Source organism: Peromyscus californicus, unplaced genomic scaffold (genome assembly GCF_007827085.1).
Source record: "Peromyscus californicus insignis strain IS unplaced genomic scaffold, ASM782708v3 Scaffold_9__1_contigs__length_137607984, whole genome shotgun sequence".
Lineage (NCBI taxonomy): Eukaryota > Metazoa > Chordata > Mammalia > Rodentia > Cricetidae > Peromyscus > Peromyscus californicus.
In genome coordinates, this window is record NW_026294617.1 from 72,867,586 (window position 1) to 72,894,068 (window position 26,483).

General features: G+C 51.1%; 2 protein-coding genes and 1 long non-coding RNA gene across 11 annotated transcripts in view; 1 reads left to right on the top strand and 2 right to left on the bottom strand.

Annotated features, from left to right (window-relative positions):
• Positions 1-15,860, top strand: part of Pi4kb (phosphatidylinositol 4-kinase beta) — a 34,557-nt gene extending 18,697 nt beyond the window's left edge. For all 4 annotated transcript variants that reach the window (XM_052730964.1, XM_052730962.1, XM_052730963.1 and 1 more), the window contains 9 exons: positions 776-1,003; positions 1,844-2,071; positions 4,338-4,447; positions 5,059-5,163; positions 5,337-5,460; positions 7,521-7,786; positions 13,516-13,648; positions 13,878-13,998; positions 15,015-15,860. In XM_052730964.1, coding sequence (XP_052586924.1) covers positions 776-1,003; positions 1,844-2,071; positions 4,338-4,447; positions 5,059-5,163; positions 5,337-5,460; positions 7,521-7,786; positions 13,516-13,648; positions 13,878-13,998; positions 15,015-15,196 — 1,497 coding nt within the window. In that variant the 3' untranslated portion in view covers positions 15,197-15,860. The remainder of the gene's footprint in view (positions 1-775; positions 1,004-1,843; positions 2,072-4,337; positions 4,448-5,058; positions 5,164-5,336; positions 5,461-7,520; positions 7,787-13,515; positions 13,649-13,877; positions 13,999-15,014) is intronic.
• On the bottom strand, positions 10,147-13,600 carry LOC128105685 (uncharacterized). The gene is made up of 2 exons (XR_008216446.1): positions 13,487-13,600; positions 10,147-11,681 (listed from the first exon to the last, which is right to left on the bottom strand). It is a non-coding gene; the product is annotated as an uncharacterized LOC128105685 (long non-coding RNA).
• A 209-nt stretch (positions 15,861-16,069) lies between the features above and the next one.
• On the bottom strand, positions 16,070-24,757 carry Znf687 (zinc finger protein 687). Of its 6 annotated transcripts, XM_052730956.1 has the most exons (10): positions 24,146-24,269; positions 22,869-22,964; positions 19,412-21,537; positions 19,090-19,268; positions 18,563-18,739; positions 18,311-18,473; positions 17,821-18,150; positions 17,621-17,733; positions 17,286-17,430; positions 16,070-17,171 (listed from the first exon to the last, which is right to left on the bottom strand). In XM_052730956.1, the coding sequence occupies exons 3-10, from the start codon at positions 21,518-21,520 to the stop codon at positions 16,677-16,679; spliced, it is 3,711 nt and encodes a 1,236-aa protein (XP_052586916.1). In that variant the 5' UTR covers positions 21,521-21,537; positions 22,869-22,964; positions 24,146-24,269; the 3' UTR covers positions 16,070-16,676. The 6 variants fall into 6 exon arrangements, with proteins under 6 accessions (XP_052586916.1, XP_052586919.1, XP_052586915.1 ...); XM_052730959.1 differs by lacking the exons at positions 22,869-22,964; positions 24,146-24,269 and adding an exon at positions 24,646-24,757; XM_052730955.1 differs by lacking the exons at positions 22,869-22,964; positions 24,146-24,269 and adding an exon at positions 24,353-24,564.
• Positions 24,758-26,483: the final 1,726 nt, after the last annotated feature.

The following is a 26,483-nucleotide window of genomic DNA, read 5'->3' on the forward strand; positions in this document are numbered from 1 at the left end:
TGGGGAGCCTAGCCTCTGAAAGGCAGGGGAAGAGGACCCAGGAAGGAATTACTAGAGACAGGCCTTCAGAAGGGCCACCAAGGGCTAAAAGGAGCTATTGCTGTCTCCATCCACCTATGTGTACCACCCTCCCCCTGCCTTTTCTTTCCCCCTGGTTATACTCTCATTAATACAGTTTGCTCATTCTCTTCTCATCCCCTGCTTGTGTACTTAGCCCTGACGAGAATGTGGGGTAACTGGGTTATGTGCCATGGAGAACAAGAGAAGTTTTAGGATGAAGAACCTTTTTCTTCTTTGAAAGGGGAAATACTGATTCAGGCCACTTTTCCTAGTCTTGTGAGGTCTGGCAGAGCCCTTTGGCACAGCCAGCCTGAGGGCCCAGACAGGAGAAGGGATAACCCTGGTCTTGAGATGAGTATGAGCTCTTCTGTCTGAGGTACTGGGTGGCCTCTCTAGACCTTGTCCCCTTGCCTGCATCAAAGGCTTAGGGCAGTCTTTGAGGAAGGACTCAAGTCCAAGAAAAAATGGTCTATCCCAGTGTGCTGAGTTCAGGCCATCTTGGGTCCCTAGGAAGTAGCTCAGAGAAGGGAATGTGTTGGTTCTTCCCAGTTCAAGCTGAGAGGAGGTGGAGGGTGGAAATTCCTACCATGGCCAAAGGTAGCCCCTTTCCTGGGTTCTTTAAATACTGAGGCCCTGGCCAGAAGCAAATAAGAGGGATAGGCTGCTTTTCCAATGTCATCTTTACCATCTTTCGTTTCATCCCAACCCTCTGTAGCCTGTCCGGCTGGCCCCTGAACGAGAATTTATCAAGTCCTTGATGGCAATCGGCAAACGGCTAGCCACGCTCCCCACTAAAGAGCAGAAAACACAAAGGCTGATCTCAGAGCTCTCCCTGCTTAACCATAAACTCCCTGCCCGAGTCTGGCTGCCCACTGCTGGCTTTGACCACCACGTGGTCCGTGTGCCCCACACACAAGCTGTTGTCCTCAATTCCAAGGACAAGGTAAGTGGGTTCTGGCCTAGACCCTTCCCTTCATCTGACTGCATTCCCTTGATTCCTCAGGCTTTTTTCCCTACCAGCATGCTGGAGACTTTTTAGTTTATGGTGCATGTGTTAACCGTGACTCTACCTCATTGCTCCTGTGATGCTCAGAACCCAAGAACCCTCCTGCCTGACTTCTTGGGTTTTGCTTTTATGGGCCAAAGTAGCCCAATTCCAGTTTATCTCATGCCATCCTTGAGGAGAATGGCTTCCCACCCATTCCTTGTCCTCCTTTGAGAAGTTCTTGCAAACTTCCAGCCTCTCTGACTTTCAGGCTATCCAGGTACAACCACCATGTGGGTAAAGGGACATTTTTTATAAGACTTTTTTGATCAAAGTGGGTGGAAAGGAAAGAAATATGCCCAATTCATACTAGAAAAAATAAGCTGTGTTTGTCTGCTTACAGGAATGATGGTGCTCATGGTTCAGATTCTCCTCTCAGAGGAAGTATTGAAAATTAGGATTCTCCTTGGGACACATATCGCTTTATCCAGTTTTTGGTGTCTACTTCCCTGGGCCCTGACTTTACCATAAGCCCACAGAGCTTCAATTGCCATTGACAGTTGGAACAGTTTTCCAAATTGTACATGTGCATTTGAAGCCCTGATGATAAGCTTAGAAGCCTTTACAGTACCCTTTCCCCAAATGTTTTATGCAGGTGGTATCACAAGTTCCTACCTGTGCATGTTGTTCACAGTCATAAGGGACTGCTGTTGAGGGTTGGAAAAAAAAGAACTATGTCAATGAAATTTAGACGGGGAGGTAGTGGCAAATGCTGTCTTCCCCCACCCACCCACCCAGGCTCCCTACCTGATCTACGTGGAAGTTCTTGAATGTGAAAACTTCGACACAACTAGTGTTCCTGCCCGGATTCCTGAGAACCGAATTCGGAGCACACGGTCCGTAGAGAACCTGCCTGAATGTGGTATCACTCATGAGCAGCGGGCTGGCAGCTTCAGCACAGTGCCCAATTATGACAATGATGATGAAGCCTGGTCGGTGGATGATATAGGCGAGCTACAGGTGGAGGTGAGGTAGCGCCAAGGAGACAATCCTGGGGCCCAGCACTGTTCTCTAGGAGCTTTTAATACATTTGGGATAACACACTTGTTAGCCGAGGGTGGAGCACCCAGATGAATGTTGTAGGGAGTGAGGGGTGTGAGAAGGAGAAGCTCTGGACAACTGGTTGGAATAGGTTCAAGCTTGTTCTCCTGCAGGAGGGGCTCAGATTGAATGTAAGGAGGAACATCTAGACTAGGCGAGGAGGGAAGTGTAATAAAACATTTATGGACACCTGCTACATAAAGTTGATTTTGACCAGCAGAGACTGAGAAGCCATGCGTGCATTCAGTCAAATACATAAAGGGAACTGGGCAGTGGTGGTGCACTCGGGAGGCAGAGGCAGGCAGGTCTCTGAGTTTGAGGACAGCCCAGTTTACAAAGTGAGTTCCAGGACAGCCAGGGCTGTTACACAGAGAAACCCTGTTTCTAAAAACCAAAAATAAATAAATTGTATATGTAAAGGGGCTGGAGACATAGCTCACAGTAAGAGCACTGACTGCTCTTGTAGAGAATTGGGTTCAGTTACCAGTACCTTTGTAGTGACTCACAACTGTCTGTAATTCCAGTTTTAGAGGACCAGCTGCCCTCTTCTGGCCTCTGTGGACACTGTATGTACATGGTGCGCATATATACATAAATATTTAAAAAAGAGAGAAATATTAATATCTGCGTGTAGTGACTCACAGCTATAATCCCAGCACCTGAAAGGTTGAGGCAGAAGGTTCGGGGTTAAGGCAAGCCTTGGCTACATAGAGAATTTGAGCCCAGTCTGTACCTTTCTTGAAAAATTAAAAAAAAAAAAGTTTATGGAGGGCTTTCTGTATTCCACACCTGAGTACTGTATGCTATTGAACAAGACTTGGCTTATACCTGCAAGGAATTTATGACCTAACAGAGAATCAGACCAGACAGCTGGTAGTTGTAATATGGTGTGATCTGCACTGTTGTGGGGAGCATGAGACATTATGGAAGTACCCAGAGTTGGTACTTACTCCAGACTTGGGGTGGGAGTCAAAAGATTTCCTGGAGGAAGTAGTCTTTCAGCCGAGGCCTGAAGCATGGTTGGAATTAGAAGAACAAAGAACATTCAGACAGAGGAATGAATGTGTACGAAGACTGGAAGAGAAAATGGAGCATGGATTTCAGTTCCACGATAGGAACTGAAAGAACCTTGTATGCATTGGATGTGTAGTGTGAGGTGAGAAGCAGTGACGAATGAGGCTGGAGAGGTTGACACGACCTGACAAGCCATGCACTCATTCAGTCCTGTTGGCTGTGGGAAGAAATTCCAGCTTCATTCTGGGGTTATAGAAAGGCAAGCAGAGCAGGATTTTATGTAGCAGCATTTGGTGAAAAAGACAGATCTCTCTTTTTACAGTCAAGTTGAGGTTAGACATAGCGATTCAAGGAGAAAAATGAAGATGCACAAGTGGATTAGCTGGCGCTGGGATCGCTGAGCCTGGCAGAGGCATTACAGTGAGAAGTGGGTTAGAGGGTCAGGCTGAAAAGATGAAGGTGGATGTGGAGGCTCATCTGTCGTCTCAGCACCTAAGTGGAAGCAGGGAAGGCAGGAATTTGAGGCCAGGCTGAGAAATGTGAGTCCCTGTCTCAAAAAAGAAAAAAAAGCTGGGCGGTGGTGTTGCATGCCTTTAATCCCAGCACTTGAGAGGCAGAGGCAGGCAAATCTGTGAGTTCAAGGCCAGCCTGGGCTACAGAGCAAATTTCAGGACAGCCAGAGTTACACACACAGAAACCCTGCCTCGAAAAAACAAAACAAAAAAATTGAAGAACTAGTCAAAGAAATCTAGTCTGGAAGAATCTAAAGGATAATAATACATCCCTAATCATATGGGGCTTTCAATGTGAGGTCGAAAATTACGATTTCTGCAAAAGTTGTGGCAATGGTGTACAAACTTGAGGGTGTTGGGGGTATTCTGAAAAATTTGCTATAATCTAGCTTCTAGATTTCATTCCCAGTAGTTCCAATTTAGACTGATGGTGAGATCTGAGAATCTGCATTTCCTACCCATCTCCATGAATTATGATGGAGTAGTTCACACTTTGAGAACACCACTGTGAGATCCATAACTCCAGAAGGCCATAATGGTGTGGAACCACGGTGGCTTTGGGAGTAGTCTGGAATGAAGCGGTAGGCCTGTACGCCACAGTTAGGGCAAGTGATCAGCGGGCAAGAGGGATCTTGTGTTTAGCACCTCTGACCTGCTCTTCCCAGCTCCCTGAAGTGCATACCAACAGCTGTGACAACATCTCCCAGTTCTCGGTGGACAGCATCACCAGCCAGGAGAGCAAGGAGCCTGTGTTCATTGCAGCAGGGGACATCCGGTATGGCCAGATCACATCAGCCTTCATTTAACCTCTTCTCCAGGCTCTGCTTGTCGCTTTATCCCTTTCCTGTGTCCAGTCACCAGCTGTCAGCCTGTGTCTTTCTCCTTTATCTCATTATTCTGTCCTTATCCTCGGGCCACCATACTTGAGGCAGTCAAGGTGCAATAGAGGCATTGCTTGAGCTACTACAAAAAGAAATGATATTTTAAGAGAGTTCCAAAAAGAAGACAGTGCCTCAGAGGGCATTTAAGCATCGCTTCTCAAAGTTGCACTTGACTAGCATGTGCAAGGCCCTGGGTTCAGTTCCCAGCACCACGAAAAAACCCAAAACCAAGAATCAAAATGAGATCTCAAAATTGTATCCTTCACTTTGAGGGGAGAGAGGAGACCTTATTGGACGTGCAGATTCTGGAGTCATACCCTTTCTGAATCAATATTGGGATAAAGGAATGAAGAAAGCCAGGTTCTTTGCATGATCACAAACTACCAGGTTAGCAAAATAGTGCTGTTGATTATGCTTCTAGGAACAGTGGCAAGGAAAAGGGGACAAAGGCATTGCAGCTCTGAAATAACTCTTCCAAATAAATTGTGTATTTTCTTCCTGCTAGACGGCGCCTTTCAGAACAGCTGGCTCACACTCCCACAGCCTTCAAACGAGACCCCGAAGACCCTTCTGCAGTCGCCCTCAAAGAGCCCTGGCAGGAGAAAGTGCGGTGAGGAGGGTAGAGGGTAGAGAGTAGTCTCGGTACTCCTCTCAGAGCTCCAAGGCATCTTCAGGTGCTTACTTCATCCTCCCCAATGCCTTTCACCTCTAAACACTCCATGAGACTTCCACTGCTGTCTGAGTCCTTATCCTGGCGTCACCCTGGCACTTCTTTCTTCATAGGAGGATCAGAGAAGGCTCCCCCTATGGCCATCTTCCCAATTGGCGGCTCCTGTCAGTCATTGTCAAGTGTGGAGATGACCTTCGGCAGGAGCTGCTGGCTTTCCAGGTGTTGAAGCAGCTGCAGGTGAGGAAAGGAAACAAAGACGCACAGGGAAAGGGGCAGTGAAAAACTGGGTGCAAGCCCAGCGCTCCAGGGACCACACAGGCTTTCTCGGGGAGCTCTCTACCCAGGTCTGAATGGGAAAGTTAAACTGAAACTGGCTCGTCTTTCCCCAGAGAACCACAGCCACATGATGCAGAGCTCTAGGGCGGCCTCTGTTGGTTCTTTCTGGAGCTACATCTGCTCTGTTCTGACCACTGAATGTCAGTTTCTTTTTTTGACTGAGGAGTGTGATTTCACATAGGGTCTCACGTGGTTCAGGCTAGCTTCAAACCCAGTTATAGCAAAGGTGGCCTTGCGCTCTTGATCCTTCTGCCCTCACCTCCCAAGTGCTGGGTTGTATGCGTGCACCACTGGGCTTTAGGTTTGTGCCTGAAATCAGAACTTCCCAAATGATCTGGGATGGATGGATTTATTCTGTGCTCAAGCATTTGGGTTTTGTTTTGTCTTTTTTTAAAAATATTTATTCGTTTTTATTCGTGTGTATGGGTGTTTTCCATGCATGTATGTGTACAGTATCCATAGAGACCATAACAGGGTGTCCGATCCCCCAGGAACTAGAGTTACAGTTGTGAGAAGCCACATGGGTGGTAGGAACTGAACTCAAATCCTAAGCAAGAGCAGGAAGTGCTCTTAACCCCTGAGCCATCTCTCTAGCCTTTGCTTTGTCTTTTTGAGACAAGGTCTCACTCTGTAGTTCAGGTTTACCTGGAACTCATTATGTAGTCCAGGCTGGCCTTGAATTCATGACAATCCTCATACCTCAGCTTGAGTAATAGGATTACAGGTGTGAACTGCTGGGCCTGGCTATACTGTGTTGAGATACTGATCACCTGGTCTGCCTGGGTTGGTGACCTGCAAGAGGCTTCACGTGTTCAATCCAGTGCTTTGTAATATTTGTAGTTTTTGTTTCTTTTTTTTTTTTTTCTTTTGGTTTTTCGAGACAAGGGTTTCTCTGTGTAGCCTTGGCTGTCCTGGAACTTGCTCTGTAGACCAGGCTGGCCTCAAATTCAGAGATCCACCTGCCTCTGCCTCCCAAGTGCTGGGACTAAAGGTGTGTGCCAACACCGACTGGATTGTTTGTAGGATTTTTGAGGGGTAGAGGTGGCTTGAACTTTGTCCTGTTTTTGATTTTGTTTTTAGAAAGGATCTCACTTATAGCCTCAGCCAGATGTTCCTTGCTTTGTACCCTCTGTACTCTCAGCCAGTGTCAACTGTCCTTGTACCACACCCCACTACCTCCTCCCTCAGCTTCCCAATACTAGGGTTACAGTATGTGACACATGACTTAAGTACTTGCATTTTTTGTTTTTGAGACAGGATCTCATGTAGCTCAGGTTGACTGCTGACTCTCACTTGTAAACATTGACCTCAAACTCCTGATCCTCCTGCCTCTGCCTTCCACATATTGGAAATACAGGCTTATGCCACTACATCCAGTAGTATTTTCATTTTTATAATTTATTTTTATTTTATGTGCATTGGCGTTTTGCCTGCATGTATGTCTGTGTGAGGGTGTCAGCAGCTCTGGAACTGGAGTTACAGTTGTGAGCTGTCATGTGGGTGCTGGGAATGGAACCCAGGTCCTCTGGAAGAGCAGCCAGTGCTCTCAACCACTGAGCCATCTCTCCAGCTCCATATTTTCATTTTCTAGAGATGCTTTCTTTGCCCCTTAAATTTTTTATTTTTTTTTTATTCAAACTTACATTAACCTCTATGTGTAGTTTTCTCCCTTTGCCAGGCCCTGGACTTCCTTTTCAAACTTCCTGGTTCTATTATTTGTGGTTGCATACACCTGTAATCCTAGAATGTGTAAAGTGGAGATGGGGATCAGGAATTCAAGGCTAGCCTGGGCTATATGAGTCCCTGTCTCAAAAAACTTCCTGGTTCTTAGTAGGTCAGTGAGTCTTGCTTAATGTTCTTCAAGATACCAAGGGAGAGGTTGAGGAGAAGGAAATTTTATTTATTCTTCTCTGGTGTGGAGACAGATGAGCCACTCTTGGTGCCTTTGTGTCTCTTCACAGTCCATTTGGGAGCAGGAGCGAGTGCCTCTCTGGATCAAGCCATATAAGATTCTTGTGATCTCAGCCGACAGCGGCATGATTGAACCAGTCGTCAACGCTGTGTCCATCCACCAGGTGAAGAAACAGTCACAGCTCTCCTTGCTCGATTACTTCCTACAGGAACATGGCAGTTATACCACTGAGGCATTCCTCAGTGCCCAGCGCAATTTTGTGCAAAGTTGTGCTGGCTACTGCTTGGTCTGCTACCTGTTGCAAGTCAAGGACAGGTAAGTGGCTTGTGCCCTTCATCCCTTCCTTCACATGTAGCTCCTCAGCTGATGAAACAGCATCTTTTTTAGGAAAGATTTGTTTGTGTGACATTAAGCCAAAGAGGCAGACTGATGAGTGCTGGCGGAAATGGGGACAGAAGCAGAGGACGGAGGAAAGACTTGAAGGAGTAGAGAAAGGGTGAGGGAGAACACGGGCAGATCTCCCCTGTGGAGGAAAGAGGAGGAAACGTTCCATTGGGATCAAACCTCGGGTAGCAGGCAATGACACCAGTCCTTCATTATGAGACTGAAGAGTTTGGGGGGGTTTTGTTTTTGTCTTTTGAGAAAGGGTCATTTTATGTATCCCTGAGTTCCTGGAACTTGATATATAAACCAGGCTGGTCTTGAACTCACAGAGATCTTCCTGCCTCTGCCTCCTGAGTATTGGGATTAAAGGCCTTTGTTACCATGATGGGCAAGAATTTTATTTTGCAGGATAGGAATGATATGTTCTGATCTGTAGATGCCATATGGTGCTGTGGGTGAATTGAAGGTTAGTGTGACTGTGTCCTTAACAAGAAAGCAGAAGATAATGGAGCCTGGCACAAAGGTAGTCAGTGACTCAAAACAGAAAGGAAAGGATGAGGGAGACCATGGAGATAAACTTGAAATCCCCAGTCACAAGCTTTCCTTTCTTCTCATTCCAACCTGATTTCCCAAACTTTTGTTTTTTATGTGTATGGGTGTTTTTCCTGCATGTATGTGTATGCCTAGTGCCAGTGGAAGCCGTAAGAGAGCATGGGATCCTCTGGGACTGGAGTTACAGGTGGCTATAAGCCTCCATGTGTGCTAAAAAGTAACTCATCCTCTGGAGGAGCAGCCAGTGCCCTTAACAGTGAGTCATCTCTCCAGTCCCCAGTTTGCACAGTCTTTAAGTATCTCTTGTTCTGCCTAGACTGTCATCTCGTTCACTACCACATGATCTTTACGAAGCCCGTCGTCTTCACATAGGTGAAGCACTGATAATGGCACTACCTATGCTCTGCAGTCTTAGTATCTCCAGGCAAGTGGTTTGAGGTCTGGGGCCTGAATGCTCCTGTTGGTTGCAGCTCTCCCTGGCAAGTTGGCTTAGTGGTTAAAGCTATTGCTCAGTCCCTGGAACCAACTCCAGAGTTGTCAACTGACCTCCACACGCACACCCTGACATGTTCTGTAGCATGTGCACACATACAAATATACACACATGGTAACACTAAAAAAAATAAATTTTAGAAAGAAATGTGACAGCCAGGGCTTCCAGTGACACGGCAACCCATTAACATTAGTCAGGCAAGCAGCTTCTCGGAATCTAGCATTATCTATTTAGTGACTGTATACCACATATGACCATGGCCTCACTACATTAAGTGAAAACCTTGTGAAGTGAGTGCTCCCTCACGAGGAAGCTAAGGGTCAGTAGTAGCTTTGGGAGCCTATGGTCATTCCACCCTGCCAGGCCTACCAAGTAAGAAGGGCTGTGTGTGTGTGTGTGTGTGTGTGTGTGTGTGTGTGTGTGTGAGAGAGAGAGAGAGAGAGAGAGAGAGAGAGAGAGAGAGAGAGAGAGAGAGCTGTAGGAGTGTAACCATAAGGATCTTGATGGCAAGCTTTAGACTGTCCTGAGCTTCGGGATTTTGAACCCAGGATTTTGAAGCCCAGGGCTCAGCTACAGGACTGAGTAAGTGAGGAACAGGGAAGCTAGCACTAGTTAGATCCAAGGAATTTCACTTTAGAAACTGATATGTAAAAATAATAAAACACATAATAAATAACACTACCAAAAGAAAATGTTTGGATGAAAGTCTGTCCCTTTGGTGTGGCAGGAAGTTGCTGACCGTTTTTCCCCCAATGTACGAGTTTTACCTGCATGTATGTCTGTGCACCATGCACAGTGTGCCCAACAGAGCCAGATAGCATCAGATCCCTTGAGAACAGAGTTAAAGATGGTTGTTAACCACTATGTGGGTGCTGGGAATTGAACCTGGGTCCTCTGGAAGAACAACCAGTGCTCTTCACTGCTGAACCATCTCTCCAGCCCCTGATGAACTATTCCTACTAACTTAAAAAAGAATGGATGTGAGTTGGTGTTGTAGCTCAGGCTGAAGAATGCTTTGCTTAGCATGCACAATGCTCTGGGTTTGATCTCCCATTTAACACATTAACATTGGGAGGTACAGGCAGGATGTTAAAGATCATCCTAGCTACATAGGGAATTTTTTACAAAAGAAAAGAAAATACTGGGAATCATCTCACAAGATGGAGGCTATAAAGAAAAGAAAGTTGTTGGTGTTCATCAACTGTAGGCCTAGGCTCCAACTTATTATAAAATCACACACACTCGCCAAGCAGCAGTGGCGCACGCCTTTAATCCCAGGAGTCCGGAGGCAGAGGCAGGCAGATCTCTGAGTTCAAGGCCAGCCTGGTCTACAAAGTAAGTTTTAGGACATCCAGAGCTGTTACAGAGAGAAACAAACAAAAAAATCACACACATTTAACATGGTCTCACAAGACAAAGCAAAATTGGTCATCCTCACCAACAACTATCCTGCTTTAAGTAAGTCTGAAATAGAGGACTGTGCCATGTTAGCCAAAACTCGTCTATCACTACAGTGGCAATAATATTTGGGCATAGCATGCAGAATATGCTACAGAGTATGCACTGCCACCAATCAGGTGATTTTTAATATCAATATAAGCCTGCCACAACAAGCCCAGGAAGAGTAAGCCGTTCCAATTTTTTCTTTAATAGAATTTGCCAGAGCTTATTTTTTTTTTTTGTTTTTTTTTTTTTGGTTTTTCGAGACAGGGTTTCTCTGTGTAGCTTTGCGCCTTTCCTGGAACTTGCTTTGGAGACCAGGCTGGCCTCGAACTCACAGAGATCCGCCTGGCTCTGCCTCCCGAGTGCTGGGATTAAAGGCGTGCGCCACCACCGCCCGGCCCGAGCTTATTTTTTATTACATTTTTATTTTATGTGTGTTTTGCCTGCAAGTATGTCTGCACACCATGTTCGTACCTGGTGTCCACAAAGGCCAGAAGAGGGTGTCAGATCCCCTGGAACTGGAGTTACAGTGAGCTGCCACATGGGTGCTGGGAATCAAACCTTGGTCCTTTGAAGAGCAGCCAGTGATCTTTACTGCTGAGCCATCTCCCCAACACTGCTTTTTAAAAAGGGGGGTGGGCTGGGGAAGACTGAGAATGTAGCTCAGTTGGTAGAGTTTATCTAAAATACATAAAGACCAGGGTTCAGTCTCCAGCATCCCATAAAACCAGGCATACTGGCACACACTTGGGAGATAGCAGAAGGAAGATCAGAAGTTCAAGGTCATCCTCATATGTTCCAGACCAGCTTGGGTAATGAGACTGTCTCAGAATAAAAAACAAAAAGCAGCAAAGGCATATGGACTTATTTTTCAGGTCACATTCCATGTTTATAGCTTGAATATGGAAAGTTTTTCTCATTCATAGCTGAGGCTACAAAGAGGTAACCAGCTTTCGGTACTGGTGCAGTTATGGGTCTCTCTGCCTATGAGGGGAAAGTTAGCTCAACAACGGTGGGACCTATTTGGGCCAAAACAATAATTTTCATATATTATTTGTTAAGATTCACTTCCTCCTTTTATTTCTAGAAAATGTGCACTCTATTATTCCTGCATTAAGATCTTAGTAGGTCTGGAGGGAAATCTGACAAAACCATCACTTGGGGGAACTGAAAGAGCATGTCCACTGCACTGGTGCAACCAAGAAACGTACCTCCTTTTATTAAGTGTGCTTCGGGGATTTCTAATAGCATGAATTTCCAATAAGTGGAATTCGTTATGTTCTGAGTTTTAAACGGTGAAATAGGAATGCACTGTTTAATTTATCCCCAAAAATGTCACTGTCAAGACATAAGAAAACAGAAAATTAAGACAATTAAAAACAAAACAAAAACCCTTCATTTACAAAGGAGCCCTAAGGCAGCTTTCCAGGTAGAAGCCATCCCTGGTAGTTAAGAGAATGAGAGAAACTGCCTATTCCTGGCTTTGGGACATTGGGGGCTGGGCTGGGGGTCATCTGTTTGCTCTGGCTCTCTGGATGGTGTGGGCATGCTACTTTGTCAGTGCTTTCCACAGCTGGAAGGACTCAGGTGGTCGTGCTCTTTGCACCCCTCCTCTTTGAGCCAGCCTAACCAACTCAGACAAGATGGCCCTCAGATGGGGCCTGAGTGCTCAGCCTAACAAAGCTTCTATTCATAGTGGAAGGCTGGTTATGCAGAATAGGCCAGGCCTCACATGCTTAGCATGTTAATTGTTCTTCCTAGCCATTAATGTGGGACTCACAAAGACCTGGGATTTATCCCCTTAACTCTTCTTCCCTGCAGCTGGCCTGTAGTATACTTCTCCTAAGGTTCTTTATGTAAGTGATCTGCCCCCACATTGTTGTTGTATACTTAAACTCTTCTCAGCCAGACATGATGGCTCAGTTGTATAAATCTTAGCATTTGGGATGCTGAGGCAGGACTGCCATGAGTCACAATAGTAAGTTCCAGACCAGCCTAGGCTGCAGTGTAACAGTTCTTTAAAAAAAAAAAAGGTGGAGGGAGGGGAACTGGGGAGATAGTTCAGTCCATAAAGTTATTGCTATAAAATCAAGAGGACCTGAGTTCAGTCCCCAGAACCCACATTAAAAAGCCAGGTGTGACAGCACAAGCAGACACCAAAGGATTCCCTGGCCAAGGCTGCTCTAGGAATTCCAGTATTTAGGATGCAGAGGCAGGTGGATCTCTAAAAAGTCTGAGGTCAGTTTAATGAGTACAGACCAGCCAGGCAGGGCTACGTAGTAAGACCCCGTCTCTCAAAAAAAAAGTAGATGGCTTCTAAGGAACAATGCCTTAGGTTGACCTCTGGCCTGCACATGTGTATATCCACATGAACATGGATACACACAAATACAAAATAAGTTATACTCATCCTGCTTGCTTCTAATTGGTGTTCCGTACTGATAGGGCTTTGGTTCTACAGTGGTATGATTAAAAATTAAAATAATCCCAGCACTCAGGAGGCAGAAGCAGGTGACTCTGTAGTTTGAGGCCAATTTGGTCTACCGAGTGAGTACCAGACCAGCTGGGGCTATATAGTGAGACCCTGTCTCAAAAAAATAAAACAGGTAAATTGATGCTGAATGAGGGCTTCCCCCTATTTAGACAGCTAGCTACTGGAGACATCTGTGTTTACTACTAAGTCAAGTTCAAGTTTGGGTACTAGAAGTATAATTTTTGGGAAATTAGCATGTATTGCAGTCTGGCCTCAAACTCTTTGTATTTGAGGATGACCCTCAACTCAGGCTCCTCCAGCCTCCACCTCCTAAGTGCTGAAATTATAGGCAAGTGCCATTATTCACATTCAGTTTATGTTGTTAGGGACAAAGCTAGGAACCACGACTTCCTGCATGATAGGCAAGCACTCTACCAACAAAGCTACATGCTCAGCCCTCTGATAATCTTTAAACTATTTTTATTAAGCTGATAATTGAATTTCATACCCAGTTTTTCTTTGTAGTTTTCTGACTTCCTTTTTGTTGCTAGCTTTAGGTCCTAGGAAATTGACCCAGACTTGTAAACAACAGGAAACATGGCTGGGGCCTTCCCTGTCCCGTATGGTGAGGCCAGTGTTGCAGCTTGAGAGCTACCTAAGCCAAACTTACTGTTGCCTCTTCCTCCTCCCCTTCCTCAGACACAATGGGAACATCCTTCTGGACGCAGAAGGTCACATCATCCACATCGACTTTGGCTTCATTCTCTCCAGCTCACCCCGAAACCTGGGCTTCGAGACATCAGCCTTTAAGCTGACCACTGAGTTTGTGGATGTGAGTCAAAAAAGAGGTGCTTCCAGGGGTCACTGTGTTCTTCCTGAGAGGAAGAGCTGATGGGCTCCCCCAAATAAGGAAGGAACAGAACAGAAATGGCAGTAAGTCAGTTTGAGGCAGGATTTCCTAGGAGCTTTCTTGTGAAAATAGTGAAATCTACCATGATTGCCTTAAGTTAGTTCTAGGAGGCCCACCAGAATTCCTGTGCATACTCTCGACTCACTTTCAGGTAATGGGCGGCCTGAACGGCGACATGTTCAACTACTACAAGATGCTCATGCTGCAAGGGTTGATTGCTGCTCGGAAGCATATGGACAAGGTGGTGCAGATTGTGGAGATCATGCAGCAAGGTGCGGCTGGGGGGCCCAGGGCCTGGGCTGCCTCAGGTTGAATTGCCTGGAACTTAGAACTTTTAGGAAGTTGAGCCCACCTCAAGACTCAGGTTGGGGAGGGTTTCTCAGGGGGTTTCCATTTCCCCTTTAGAACACTCTTCTTCACTGGGGCGGGGGGGGGGGGGGGGGGCAAGAGGAAAGGAACAGCAGGAAGCTCTTGGGTATCCTCATGGGGAAAACGCCCATCTTCAGCCTCCTGGTCTTTCCAGTCTCCTCCTCTGCTAATTCTAGTGCTTCTACCCACTTTCCCCGTCACACTTGACCTGACTGCCCTGGCCTCAGCCACCACTTCAAGCTACCTTCCTTTTCCTACTAACCTATCCTGCTCTGAACTGAGTTCTTCTGCCTCTCATCTCTTACCTTTCACTCTGCTGCTTCCCCAGCCCCTCAGTCATTTGCACAGGAGTCCCCCCCACTCCCAATTCCTCTGGGCTTCCTCTTATCCCCCCACCCCTGGAAAACAAAAACAAAAAACTTCCAGACATTTACCCCACCTAAGCTGCCAGTCTCCTCCCCATCCTTGCCCATACCCCACAGGTTGCCGCCGTTGCTCAGGAGCATCTCTCTCTGGCCCCGTGGTGACGGTGGCCCAGGTCATCTGTGAGTGTCAGACCTAGCATAGGCAGAGGCCTGCAACCAGATAAGTGCAGGGCCCATTCCCAGAGTCTTTTCCCAGCCCCCCCTCTGGGCCCCAAGACTTCCCTGCAATGCTTACTGGGGGATACTGTGGGCTTGCTTTCCCCTGTTCTAACCACATACTTGCACATAGAGAACTAAGGAATATGGGATGAGGATGGACTGAAGGCCTCCCAGTTGCTTTTCTCTGCACAAGCAGAGTTGCTGTACACCACCAGGGATCCCTGTGGTGGGGAGGGAAGGAGTACTTTATATACTTCTAGCGCTATTCCCTGTGGTTACGACTAGCCTACCTTCTTAATTGTCCACAAGACTTAATTGCCACTGCTTCTCCCCAGGTTCTCAGCTTCCTTGCTTCCATGGCTCCAGTACCATTCGCAACCTCAAAGAGAGGTTCCACATGAGCATGACTGAGGAGCAGCTCCAGCTGCTGGTGGAGCAGATGGTAGATGGCAGCATGAGGTCCATCACCACCAAACTCTACGATGGCTTCCAGTACCTCACCAATGGCATCATGTGACACCCTTCTCAGGCCTAGTGGAGGACCTTTGCCTAAGAAACCCCAAATCACAAAACCCTACCTACCTAACCACCTGCCCAAGGGAAATGGAAGGCAAGAAATACAAAGGATCATGTGGTAACCATGAGAGCTTGCCAGAGGGTAGGAGAGCCAACTGTGGGGTCCAGACTTGCTGGGGTTTCCCCACCTCCTGCTGTCAGTATTACCACCTGACAGACTCCAGGACTCACTGCCCCCAGAGAAGAGGGGATCACCAACATGAGGAGGATGGGGGCCGCCTTCCCCTCTCCAGAGTCTCAGAGGTTCTTTCTACAAACTGGCGTGTCTTCCCTGGGTCCAAGCAAGCTGGGAGGAGGAGTGGGTTCCTGGTACCTAGGATGGAATCCTATGTTTGACCATGCTGCTGCCCATCTCCGTCCCTCCCAGGGGCTGGCCCCAGCCCACATTCCCCCTGGCAGGTGGGTTCTGCCGTAGGGTCCTGCACTTGCTGCAGTTCCCCGTCATGGGGTTAAGGAAGGGAATTGCCACAATCCCTCTAATATATTGAGGGTTTTGGCCTAGCCACGGGGAATTTCTTACCCTGATCCTTTCCTCACACCCAGGGATATAGCTCTCAATTTTTTTATTTTTAATTTTTGTTTGAAATAAAGTCCTTAGTTAGCCATCTGTGTCTTGTCTGAGTTGATTCTGGGGGTGGGGGTGGGTGGAAGGGGCTAAATCCAGCATACAAAAGGCACCACACACACAAGATGAAGATTACTTTTTCCATCTGTCTTGGTCAATACTGCCTCTTCCCTGAGAAGGGCTTCCCCAGTTCTGACTCACCCCCCATCAGTACACATTGTCCAACTCACATAAAAGGAAAAGCCTGAATGGGGATTAAACCACAAGCAGTTTTAATGGTCTGGTTTTCTCCCTCGTTCCTCCCACTGTTAGTATTATCACTACAAGAATAAAGGATTCCTGAGAGCCTGTCTTCTCTCCCTGGACCCCATTTGACAGGACTCATCCCCACCAACCCCCCACCCCTAGATTTCTGGGGGAAAAGACCAATGGAAGGCACTGCAGGGACGGGGCGGGGTGTTAGTGCCGATGAGTGTTAAGAGGGGGGGATACTAGGGCAGAGCCCGGCACAGAGGAAATCTAGCAGAGGGGTAGAAGCTAGACCCTGTCCATCCTTCAGTCTCCCCTGTGCCTGTGTCTAGCAGGCTTCCCAAGGTCCTGTCCCCCCACACCAGGAGGTCTGCAGCAGGAACATTAGTGTTGGATTCAGAAAGAAGAAAGGAGAGCCCACTTAAGTAGGACCCAGGGACCAAACTCAAGAGGAGGGGGGTGCAAGTTACTAGAATCCTCAAAAGCCTTCCCCTCAGGCAGAAAGAGAAGAATCAAAATAAATGTTACACTTCCCAGCTCAGGGAGGTGACAGCAGCAGTGAACCCAAGTTCCAGGGAAGAGGACTAGCCAGTCCTAGGCCTGGGACCTAGCTGTCCCCACAGCCTCCCTGCCGGGCCCTGATGAATGCCATACCATGCGTACGGAAATGGGTCTTGAGATTCAGAGGGCTATCACAGCTCTTGCCACAGACCTTACAAGTCAGAGGGCCTCCAGAAGCAGGCAAAGGTGAATCTCCACCCTCTGGGTCAGAGCGAAATGGAGGAGCCTCTTCCTCCCCATCCCCCAGCCCCAGAGCACTGGCTTTACCCCCAGCCCGTCTCTTCTTGTGACTAATGAACCGGTGGCGGCTCAAGGAGCCGGGGGAAGCAAAGCACAAGCCACAGTCGAGGCACTGCTGCGTGCCTCCATCCACCCTCAGCCCCAGCACAGCGCTCTGTTCGGCTGAGCCACTGCTCCTGTAGCGCAGAGGCCCGTGGCCTGCTGACCCAGGGCCACCCCTCAGGGGCTTGGCTGGCGGCGTTGTACTGTCAGGCTCCTCACTGCATGAGTCAGAAGACCGGCGGCGTTTCCGTCCTGGGCCCTGGAGAAGAGTGGAAGAAACTGGGCCTCACCACCACCCTGGCCAGCTTCCTGAGACCAGGGTCTCACTAGTTTCTCACTCCCATGACATAACATAAGGAGGGCCTCTTCCTACCTGGGCTCTGCCACCAGAGCCTCGCACCAGGGTGCCTCCTCTGCCAGAAGGGGACTGGGTCCCAAGGGGCAAGCCATGCCGGACTTGGACATGCTTCTCCAGGATCAGGCGACTACTGAAGGTGCGCTTCCCCTCTGTGCAATACCTAGCAGAGGTAAAGGGGCAGGGTGGACCAGAGACGAAGACCAAGACCCATAGCTCCTGAGAGAAGGAAGGCTGCCGGAGCAGAGGGAGGCCTCAACCTCGGATCCCTCAAGCAGGAAGCAGGTGAACAGGCACTCTGGGAGTAAGGCTCATCTACCAGGTAGGAAGAGGGGATGATGAGTAAGGGTTACCTGCATGGGTAAACTCTCTTGATTCCCTCATGGTTGACCCTGACATGACGTCTCAGGCTTGGGGCAGAGCAGAAGGAGCGCTCACACAGGCGACAGGGGAACTTTTTCACTGACTGGAGAGCAAGGATGGGAAATTTCACTCCCAGGTCAACTCCAGGGCTACCCTCCAGCCTCCCTTTCCCAGAGGAAACCGAGCTCACCTTGCCATGCTCCTTCTTCATGTGGGTCACATACTCATCCCGCTCAGGAAACCAGGAATGACAAAGGCCACAGGTCCAGCCCCCAGGCCCCCCACCCCCACCTTTGATGCCTTTGCTTCCCAGGTCTCGACGGGGTCGTTTGGTTGGGCGGGGAGGCTCAGGGGAGCTGGGCAGCTCCTCTTCGGAGGATGAGGAGGATTCCTCAGTAGCAGGGGCTGCCTCTGCCCGAGACACAGCTAGCTCCTCAGGTTCAGTCTTGGGGGTCAGAAGGGCACCTCCAGCCCCTTTCCCAACTGCCTCCTCCCCCAAGCGTCCAGACTGGTGAGTGTTCTGTAAGAGGAAGACAAGAGGAGTGCCTACTGGAGGAGAGCCTGGCTTTGCCAAAGTCCTCCCTGCTCCCTGCTCCCCACCGCCAGAGGCTTATGTGACCCTAGTTCAGGTCAACACAGCTAGCTAAGTACCCCGTCCCTAGCCCTTTGCTCCTCTGTACCTTGAGATGTTCCAGCATGGTCCTTTTCTGGGCAAAAAGCAGAGGACAAGATGGACACTTAAAGACGCTGACACGCTGGGGCAGCAGGTGCTGGTCGAAGTGTGAGGAGAGAAGCGGTTTGTGAGTGAAGACGGTGTCACACATGGCACACTTATAGATCAGCCTGTGGAGGCAGAAAGGTCGGTGTAAACCATCATGATGGGAGAGCAGAGCCCCACCCCCTCCTTCTTCTGTTCCCTCCCCAGGTCTCACTTGGCTTGCTGGGTGAGGAAGCTGGGATGTTGGGAGTAGAGGTGGGCATGGGCACTGGGCGCAGACTTGAAGGCCATGGGGCAGATGGGGCACTTGTGGAAAACTTCGCAGTGTGACGCCTGTATGTGGGACTTGATGGAGTTCACACCCCCAAACACCACTGCACAGCTGGGGCACCTGGGAGAGGAGGGAGGTACCGCGGTGAGGTCACCTGCAGCACCCCACTCACTCTTGAAGACTGGGTAGATGTCAAAGGAAATCACAAAGGAGCACAAGCAAGGCAGAGAAGGGAAGGAGGCCCAACTGTCCCCAAGAGTGGCCTGAGGAGGCAGAGCTGCAGTCCCGCCAGGAGCCCTGCTCTCCGCAGCCAGCTCTCACGGTATGGGACTAGATGCAGGGGATGACGTGTGCGTCAACACAACAGAGCCGAGGGAGAAGAAGAAGATGGTTCTCCTGGAGAAGCCATCTGAAAGGCTGCTGCTGAGGAAGAGGCCCGTAAGCTCTATGGGAGGGTGAGTCTGAGGCACCTGTATCCCACACGGCGCGAGAAGTGCAGACAGGCCTCTCGAAGGTGGGTCTGGAAATTGGCTTGTAGAAAGTTGCCCCCACACTCAGGACAGACGTGGGGGGGCCGGTTCTTATGTGTGCGCTGGTGGGCACTGAAGCTGCAACGATTGGGGAGCATCATGGGGCAGGATGGGCACACCTGTCGAGTGTTAAACAAGGTTACGCTGAGGAGGAGCGCCCTGCACCCCATTACTTCACCTAAGCAAGTTCCCAGTACCTTCCTGGAATTTAACTCCAGCGTGTCTGGCCGTCCCTCCCCAGGAGAAACGAGCGACAACTCACGTTGCTGGCAGACCCAAGCGCAGGAGGGCCCGGCTGCTGGAAGTGGGCTGCCAGGCCGGCCTTGCCCCGGCACTGCTCCTTGCACTCCAGACAGCGGACGCACGTGTAAACAGAGGCGGCAGGGGGCGTGGGGGGTTCTGTCGGGAGTGGCAGCACAGGGGCTTCAGTGGCAACTGTAGTAAGAGTAGTGGTGACAGCCCCCTCCCCCTTGCCCAAAACAGGCAAGGCCAGAGGTCCAGGAACAGGTGGGACAGCCACAGGCAGCAGGGGAGTGATGTCCGGCTGCCCCACCATCTGGTCAAGGGCTACAGGCCTCATGACCAAGTGGGAGCACTGCATGACAAGCCCCTTGTCCTTGTGCTCACGGGCATGCAGGAGTAGGCTACACTTGTTGAAGAAGACCAGGCGACGGGCACAGTGGTTACAGGTGACCTCTATACGCATGCTTCTACGATCATAGTGCCGTGCCAGGCTCTTCTCCAGGGAGAAGGCATCCCCACACTCAAGGCAACGGTAGCCTGTTGGAGGCAGGGCCAGGCCAGCCTCCGCTGGTGGACTCAGGTTCGGTCTATAAGCAGGCAGCAGGTTCTTGCTGTTGAGGATCTTGTTGAAGGCTTCTACCAGGCTGGACTGGGTCCGAGAGATCACTGAGCCGCCTGCTGTGCCTGGCGCAGTAACAGGCTTAGAAGGCTGGACCATCACCACTGAGGCGCCATTTACCTTCTGGCCCCCAAGGCCTAACCCTGTCCGCACCTCAGCCTTGGGCAGAGTTTGGGGTACCAGACCTAACACACTCTTAGCCATAGCCTTAGGGCTGGTGGCACTCCCCCCTGGTAGAACCACAGCTTTGCGGGCAACACTAGCTGCCATTAGCATGGCAGTACTAGCATTCTGGATGGTAGCCACAGGCAACACAGTACCTTTCAGCCTTGTACCATCACCCAATTGGACACTCACCACCTTTGGACCCTCAGGGGTTGGAGTTACAGGAGACAGTTTCAGGAAGCTAGCCTCAGCCAGGAAAGCTCCCTCAGCCAAAGGGGCAGGGGGATCAGGTTCTGAGGGAACCCGGGTGACAGTTCTTGTGATATTCCCACAGGACGTTTTAATAGTCTTGATCCGCACCTTGAGGGGCCGAGAAGAGCTGGAGGAGGTAGGGGAATCATTGCTGTCCTCGTCTGCCGCCTCAGCTCCACTAGAGGGGCTCTGGGGACTTCTTGGGGGAGACTTGTCCACTGTTGCCTCATCTTCTTCCTTCAGAGGTTTACAGCTGGATGCCTTTTCAGGGGAAGCAGGAGGGCTCTGGTGTCCTGGAGACTGCTTGAAGGACATTCCAGCCACCTGGGGAGGTGAGGCACTGGCAGGGACACCTGCTGCCTCAGGGCTGGAACCTGAGCTTCTCTGAGTCTGGCCCTGGGAATGGAGGGGGCTGCAGCTTTCCTGTTTCAAGGCCCCTTCTGGCAGGAGAGAACTAGGAGGCAGCAGGGTTGAGCCATTTTCTGGAGCCAGCTCAAAAGGAGTGGAGAAAGGAGGTGAGGTCATGTCACCATCTCGAGGTGAGGAAGGTTCAGGAGGTAGGGGATCTGGGTGCTCCCCTGGTTCAGACCCAAAATGAGCAAAGAGGTCCAAGGGTGTTTTGCCTTCTATAGTTTTTTCTTTCCAGGCATCTCCATTGGCAGGAGCTGGAGAATGGGGAGTTTCTGAGAGGGATGGCTCAGGACCCCCAAATCCATTTTGTATCAGACAAGATCCCATAGGTCCTTCCTTAGTTACACCCCCAGCCTTGGTCTCTTCTCCTGAATCCCCAGTCAGGGTCTCTGACTGCTCCGGACACACTGTGTTCTTGACAATAACACTGACTGTGGAAGTATCCGGCGGTTGTGGAAGGCCATGTTCAGAGGCCTCGGCTGGACTCTCAGGGTCATCCTTAATAGTTACTGTTGCTGCTCTGTCTTCAGAATCACCTCCGACACTGGGTTCTGGCTTCCCTTGGCCTCCTGGTCCCTCGTTTTCTTCTGGCCCAGAGTGAATGGCTTCATTTGCATCAATGTCAGGGATGTCAAAAGCAGCAAGGAGGTCATCAAAATCAGGGGTCTTCATGTCCCCCATAGCGACAGGTCCCAGACCTATAAAAACAGTAAGAGTGAGGAGAAACTGGGGTGTCTGGAATAGACACCTTAAACCTTCCTCTCTCAGTAACTCTGTACTTATCCCCTCCAACTTGGTAATCTCTACCATATTGAATGGTGAATCCTAGAGAGCTGTTTGAGGCATTCAGGGTGCCAACCCTAAAATCACGTTAGTGAGAAAACACCAGGTAGTGCCAGCATGAAAATCCAGAGAAAACAGGAGATTCTCAGAAATACAAAGAGTAACAGAAGTTAAGGGTTCTCAGACGGCATCTCAGCTGAAGCCAGGCACAGGACCAATTAACCGATAGGAATATTAAGGAGGATGACAGACACGATGCTCTAGGTTTCCATGAGTTAGCATGGGATCACTTCATATTCCTCATGGACATGAACTGGGGGTCCACAGAGGTCTGAAAGGCCATTCCACAAAGGAGCAGTGATTAAAGCTGGGGCTTAGATTGCTCTCCTTTAGCGTTATCCCTGCTGTTCAAGCAAGTTACTTCACTGCCTTACTTCTGCTGTTTCAAAGAGGAGACAAGGAATCTACTTATCAAAGTTCTTCTAGAAACTTAAAACTGTATGCATGAGTGTCAAATCCAGAATACAACTGATTATTGCAGCTGGGTCAAGTTGAAGACACGTGAGGTCAGGGAGACGCTGCCTTCCCTGGAGAGGAATACTACGACTAGGGTCAGAGACAGGAGTCGGAGGTCATCTGAAGTCGTGTGTGAAAGACCTGGAGCCCCAGCACGGTCAGCAGGGAGAAACAGATTCAAGGGAGGAAAGAATAAGACACAGAAAGAGGCAAAGAAAGGGAGGGGCATAGTCACAAGGGCCCCAGCTGAATCCTTCCCCGTCACAAACACCTGCTGCTTGCTCACCTACCTTCCCCAGAGTGTCTTTCCCCTCCCTCCCCCACCTTGCTCTCTCAGGGTTAAAACTCCAGGGTACAAGCTGATCCACATCGTGGCCACAATGGGGGAAAGCTCCTCCTTCCCACTGACATTTAATTGGGAGTTCCTCGCCTAGTCTACCTCCTAACTCAAACTCCATCTTCTTGGGCAACAGTAGCCTAGGAAGTCTCCCCCAATCTTAATCAGGCCCAGTAGGGATGGGGGGGACGGGGTGAGTCCCACAAGATTTATGTGTCACTAAAGCAACAAGGAGGCCAGCTCAGAGACCGGGAGACCCAAGCTCTATCCTCCATCAGTTCTTACGCATAAATATTTCTGGAGGAAGAAGCAATGGAGAAAGGACAAATTCGCTCCCCTTTACACGTTCCCTGCCCAGGATGCAAGCCATCTTCCCAGGGCCAATTCTCTCACCTCTTTCCAGCCTTCAGACTGTAACTGGAGATAGTCCCAGCAGGTGGCGGCTGGCATTGCACGGACCAAGGTGGGGGTGGGGGACAAGGGTACCAACTAGAGAAGAAAGGGGAGTCCTCCTTGCACGTAATTTTTTTACCCCCTCACTTAATTCTGCACAGGGCTTAACAAAGCCCTTAGTTCTTCCCAGATGAATCGCTAGGTCCCTCTTCAATTTGGCTCCCTCAAGTCGGGAGACCTGGGCTACCTTCCCACTCAAGCTCCCAGCAGAGTGGGTCGGTGGAGTACAAACCAATGGGGACTAAGAAAACACCTGCGAACTGCTCTCCCAACCACCTCCCTCTGGCGTGCAAGTGACTTGGAGGTCATCCGATAGCCACCTGGAGCAGACAGTGGGCCAAACAGAGAGGCTTAGGGCCGATGAAGATCCTCCCCTCAGCCGCCAGGCCTCGGGAGCTGCCATCTCCCGACCCTCTGTTCCCCAAAAGCAAAGAGAAGGGGCTTAACAGGAAGAGAGGGAACACACCCGGGTGGGGTGGGGGCTCCACTGCCCTCTGCCCAAGGCCTGCTGCGCAAAAGCCAAGCCAAGGGGCCAGGGCCCGGCCGGGGGCGATTAGGTTGCGGCCAAGCTGGGCAGCGGGCGACATTAAGTCCCTGCCATCTGCCAGGTACTGGCGCGGGAAGCAAGCCCGGGGTTTCGGGTAGGGGACGAGAAGTACATTAAAAAACTGGAGGGTAAACTGAGGCGAGTGGCGCTTCTTTCACTTTCACCGGCTAAGAACTCAGGGCAGGGCCTTGGCCAGGCCCGGCCCTTTAGGATCCGCGGCGCGGCACCTCGGGGGCCAGGACTCCCCGGCAGTGGGGAGTGGCACGAGGGGAGTGGAGACACATGAGGGGGCGGTCCCTGCGTGACTCCAAGCTCCGCAGCCGGGTCAGCTCCCACTCGAACCCGGTCCCCTTCCCCTCCGCGCACCGCGCAGCCTGGCCCGGCTCCGACCCCCACAGGCTCTCTCGAGACCCGAGTGACTGCGAGGCGCGCGGCGGGCTCGAGGCGCCCGCTGGAGTCCCGCCGGGGCCCGGACGCTGACCCGCACCCGGTCGGGATGCAGGCTCCGCTCTGGCTGGGCCCAGCTCCCCCGCCCCCACCGCCCGGCACGGACACCATTTTAGGTCGCGACATCCCGCAGCCTCCGGTCCCCCCGGCCGCACGCCGACTGCCTCTCGGTCTAGGAGAGCCAGGACTTAGGGGTCCCGGACCCCCCCCCCTCCCACGTTACCGGACTAGGGGCAGTGCTCTCAACAAGACCCGAGTTCCCACCAGCGGTCCTCCGGGAGGAAGGCGGCGACCCCGCCAGGCGAGCAGCCGCCCCAGGGGGGCGGCGCGCGGAAGGGGGTAGTGGACCAAGTGGGGGAGGGGCGGGGGCATTTACCCGCCCCCCCGGGGGGCGGAGCCAAGGGCGGGTATTTGTGGCGAGCACGCTTACTTGTTCCGATCCTAGGGCGGGCTGCGACCCCCCGGCCTCCAGCCGGTTCCAGCCGCCACCGCTGCAGCCGCCGCCGCCGCCGCCGCCCTCCCCGCGGCCGCCGCTACTTCCTGCTTCTCTCCTCTCCGGCCTCCCCTCTCCCTCGGCTCCCTCCGCGCTCCTGGTCCGGGCTGCCCGCTTTCATACTCGCCATTGGCCAATGGCCCCGTCGCTCAGCCCTGGGCCCCGCCCAGCCCCGCACGGGGTTGGCCCTCCGTACCCCGCTCGGAACTGGCCCCTCAGAGTCCTCTCACCGCGATTGGACGCAGGGCCGGGGCCCTGTGGAGAAGCCTCTCCTCATTGGCTGCCCCGGAGTCCACCTGCCCCATCTGCGTAGCTCGAAAGCCATTGGCCGCCGGCGCTGTCGCTTAGCAGGAAGCCTGCCCGAGGCTCCGCTTTGGGACGCCGCGAGGGGCGACTAGCCCAGAAGCGTGGCCGGCCCCTCGCTATTGGTCGCTCGAAGCCGGCCGCTCGCTGCTGCGCCTCATGTAGGCAAACTTAGCAACTCTAGCTGTGCGGCCGCGCGCCGAAGGGGAGCTCGTCGGCTTCGTGCGGGACCTGCGAGTTTTTTAAGTGTTCGGGTCGTTTCCTCAGGCTGAGCCGCGCGAGCTCAGGGATGCGGTGCAGGGGGTCACGCAATGGGGTGCCACCCCCAAACATTACGTCACCGGGGTGAGCGTCCCCCTCGCCATCCTCGCAGGGTCTCAGTGGCTTTATAATCCGGACGGATGCGGTTCTCGCGTGGGTCAGCCTCCGGGCGCACGCAGCACGCACAGCTCCTCCCTCTGCGGGAGAGCCGGACAGGCCGTGGGCTTCAGACTGTGGAAGAAACCGGAACCCGGGACCTGGGACCCGAGACGCGCTGCGGACCGGAAGTGGGCGAGGTGACGTGGGGAGTGCTGGCGTGGCCTGGGCCACATCCAAAGAGCTTAAGGTAGTATGCTGATAGGCCTCCACGCGAGAGGAGGAGGGAGCCGACACCTACTTCCCATTTAAGAGAGCTCTTCTTCCCCGCCCCCGGCACGGGCTGGCGTTCCTGGTCAGGTTGAGCTTTCCCGCGCTTTGCGGCTCCGCCCCCTGGGGGCGGGGAAAGGGGTGGAGTTGCTGGGGAGATGAATTGCCTTGACACTGTCCCATCTGCACGCTTTCGCAGGATCCATCTGCAAGCCCAGTGTGCCACCTGGCGCACACTCTACAGCCTGGCTGCGCGCCGCCGCCGCCCACCGCGAACACAGCCGCTCCGAACAAGGGTTTTTTAAGATTGTGTGTTCTTTTCACTTTTTGCGGCGTTGGGAGTGGAACCCGGGGCTTCGCTCGTTCCAAGCAAGCTACCCGCCCACTTAGCACCGTGTCGAGTTTTTTTGTTTTAGCGATACCGAGGAATGAACCTAGAGAGTCGCACATGCTAGGCAAGTGCACTAACACTGAATCTATACCCCGTCTCTCACTTTTTGAGTCAGGGTTTTCACCAAGGTTGTCGTCCTGCCTGCCTAGTAACTGGGGCTACACTGCTGCGCCACCAGGCCCAGAGTTTGGTAAAGCTTTTAAAAGGAAACTATTACCTGCCCTTGGGCCTCATAGCATTAGTCCCAGAAATCTCAGGCGCCTCCTGGAAGCTATTTGTGATTATTAAGGCTGCAATGCCGAAGTGTGACTTGGAGCTTCTGGATGGGAATCTTGGAACCACCACATTCCACATGATGGCATCAGGCAAGTCATTCTATGTCCCTGAACCATTCTACGTCCCTATTGTCTCATGAATAAAATGGTAATTATAATATCCACCTGCCAAGATTATTTTTGCAAGAATGAAAAGCTTAGAATGCAGAAGTACTGTTTATGATAACAAGCGGATGCACGCAGCCTCCACCTCACCTGCCATCTCTCTCTGCAGGTACCACAGCTCAAAGCACTCTTCTCTCTAATAACTAATTGAGAGTTCTTTACTGGAGAGCTAAAGACGTGGCTCAGTTGGTATTTTAGAAACCTGGGATGGTGGCTCATGCTTACAATCCCAGCACTTGGGCAGTGGAGGCAGGATTATCAAATTCAAAGATAGGGAGTCTGATGCCAGCCTGGAATACACGAGACT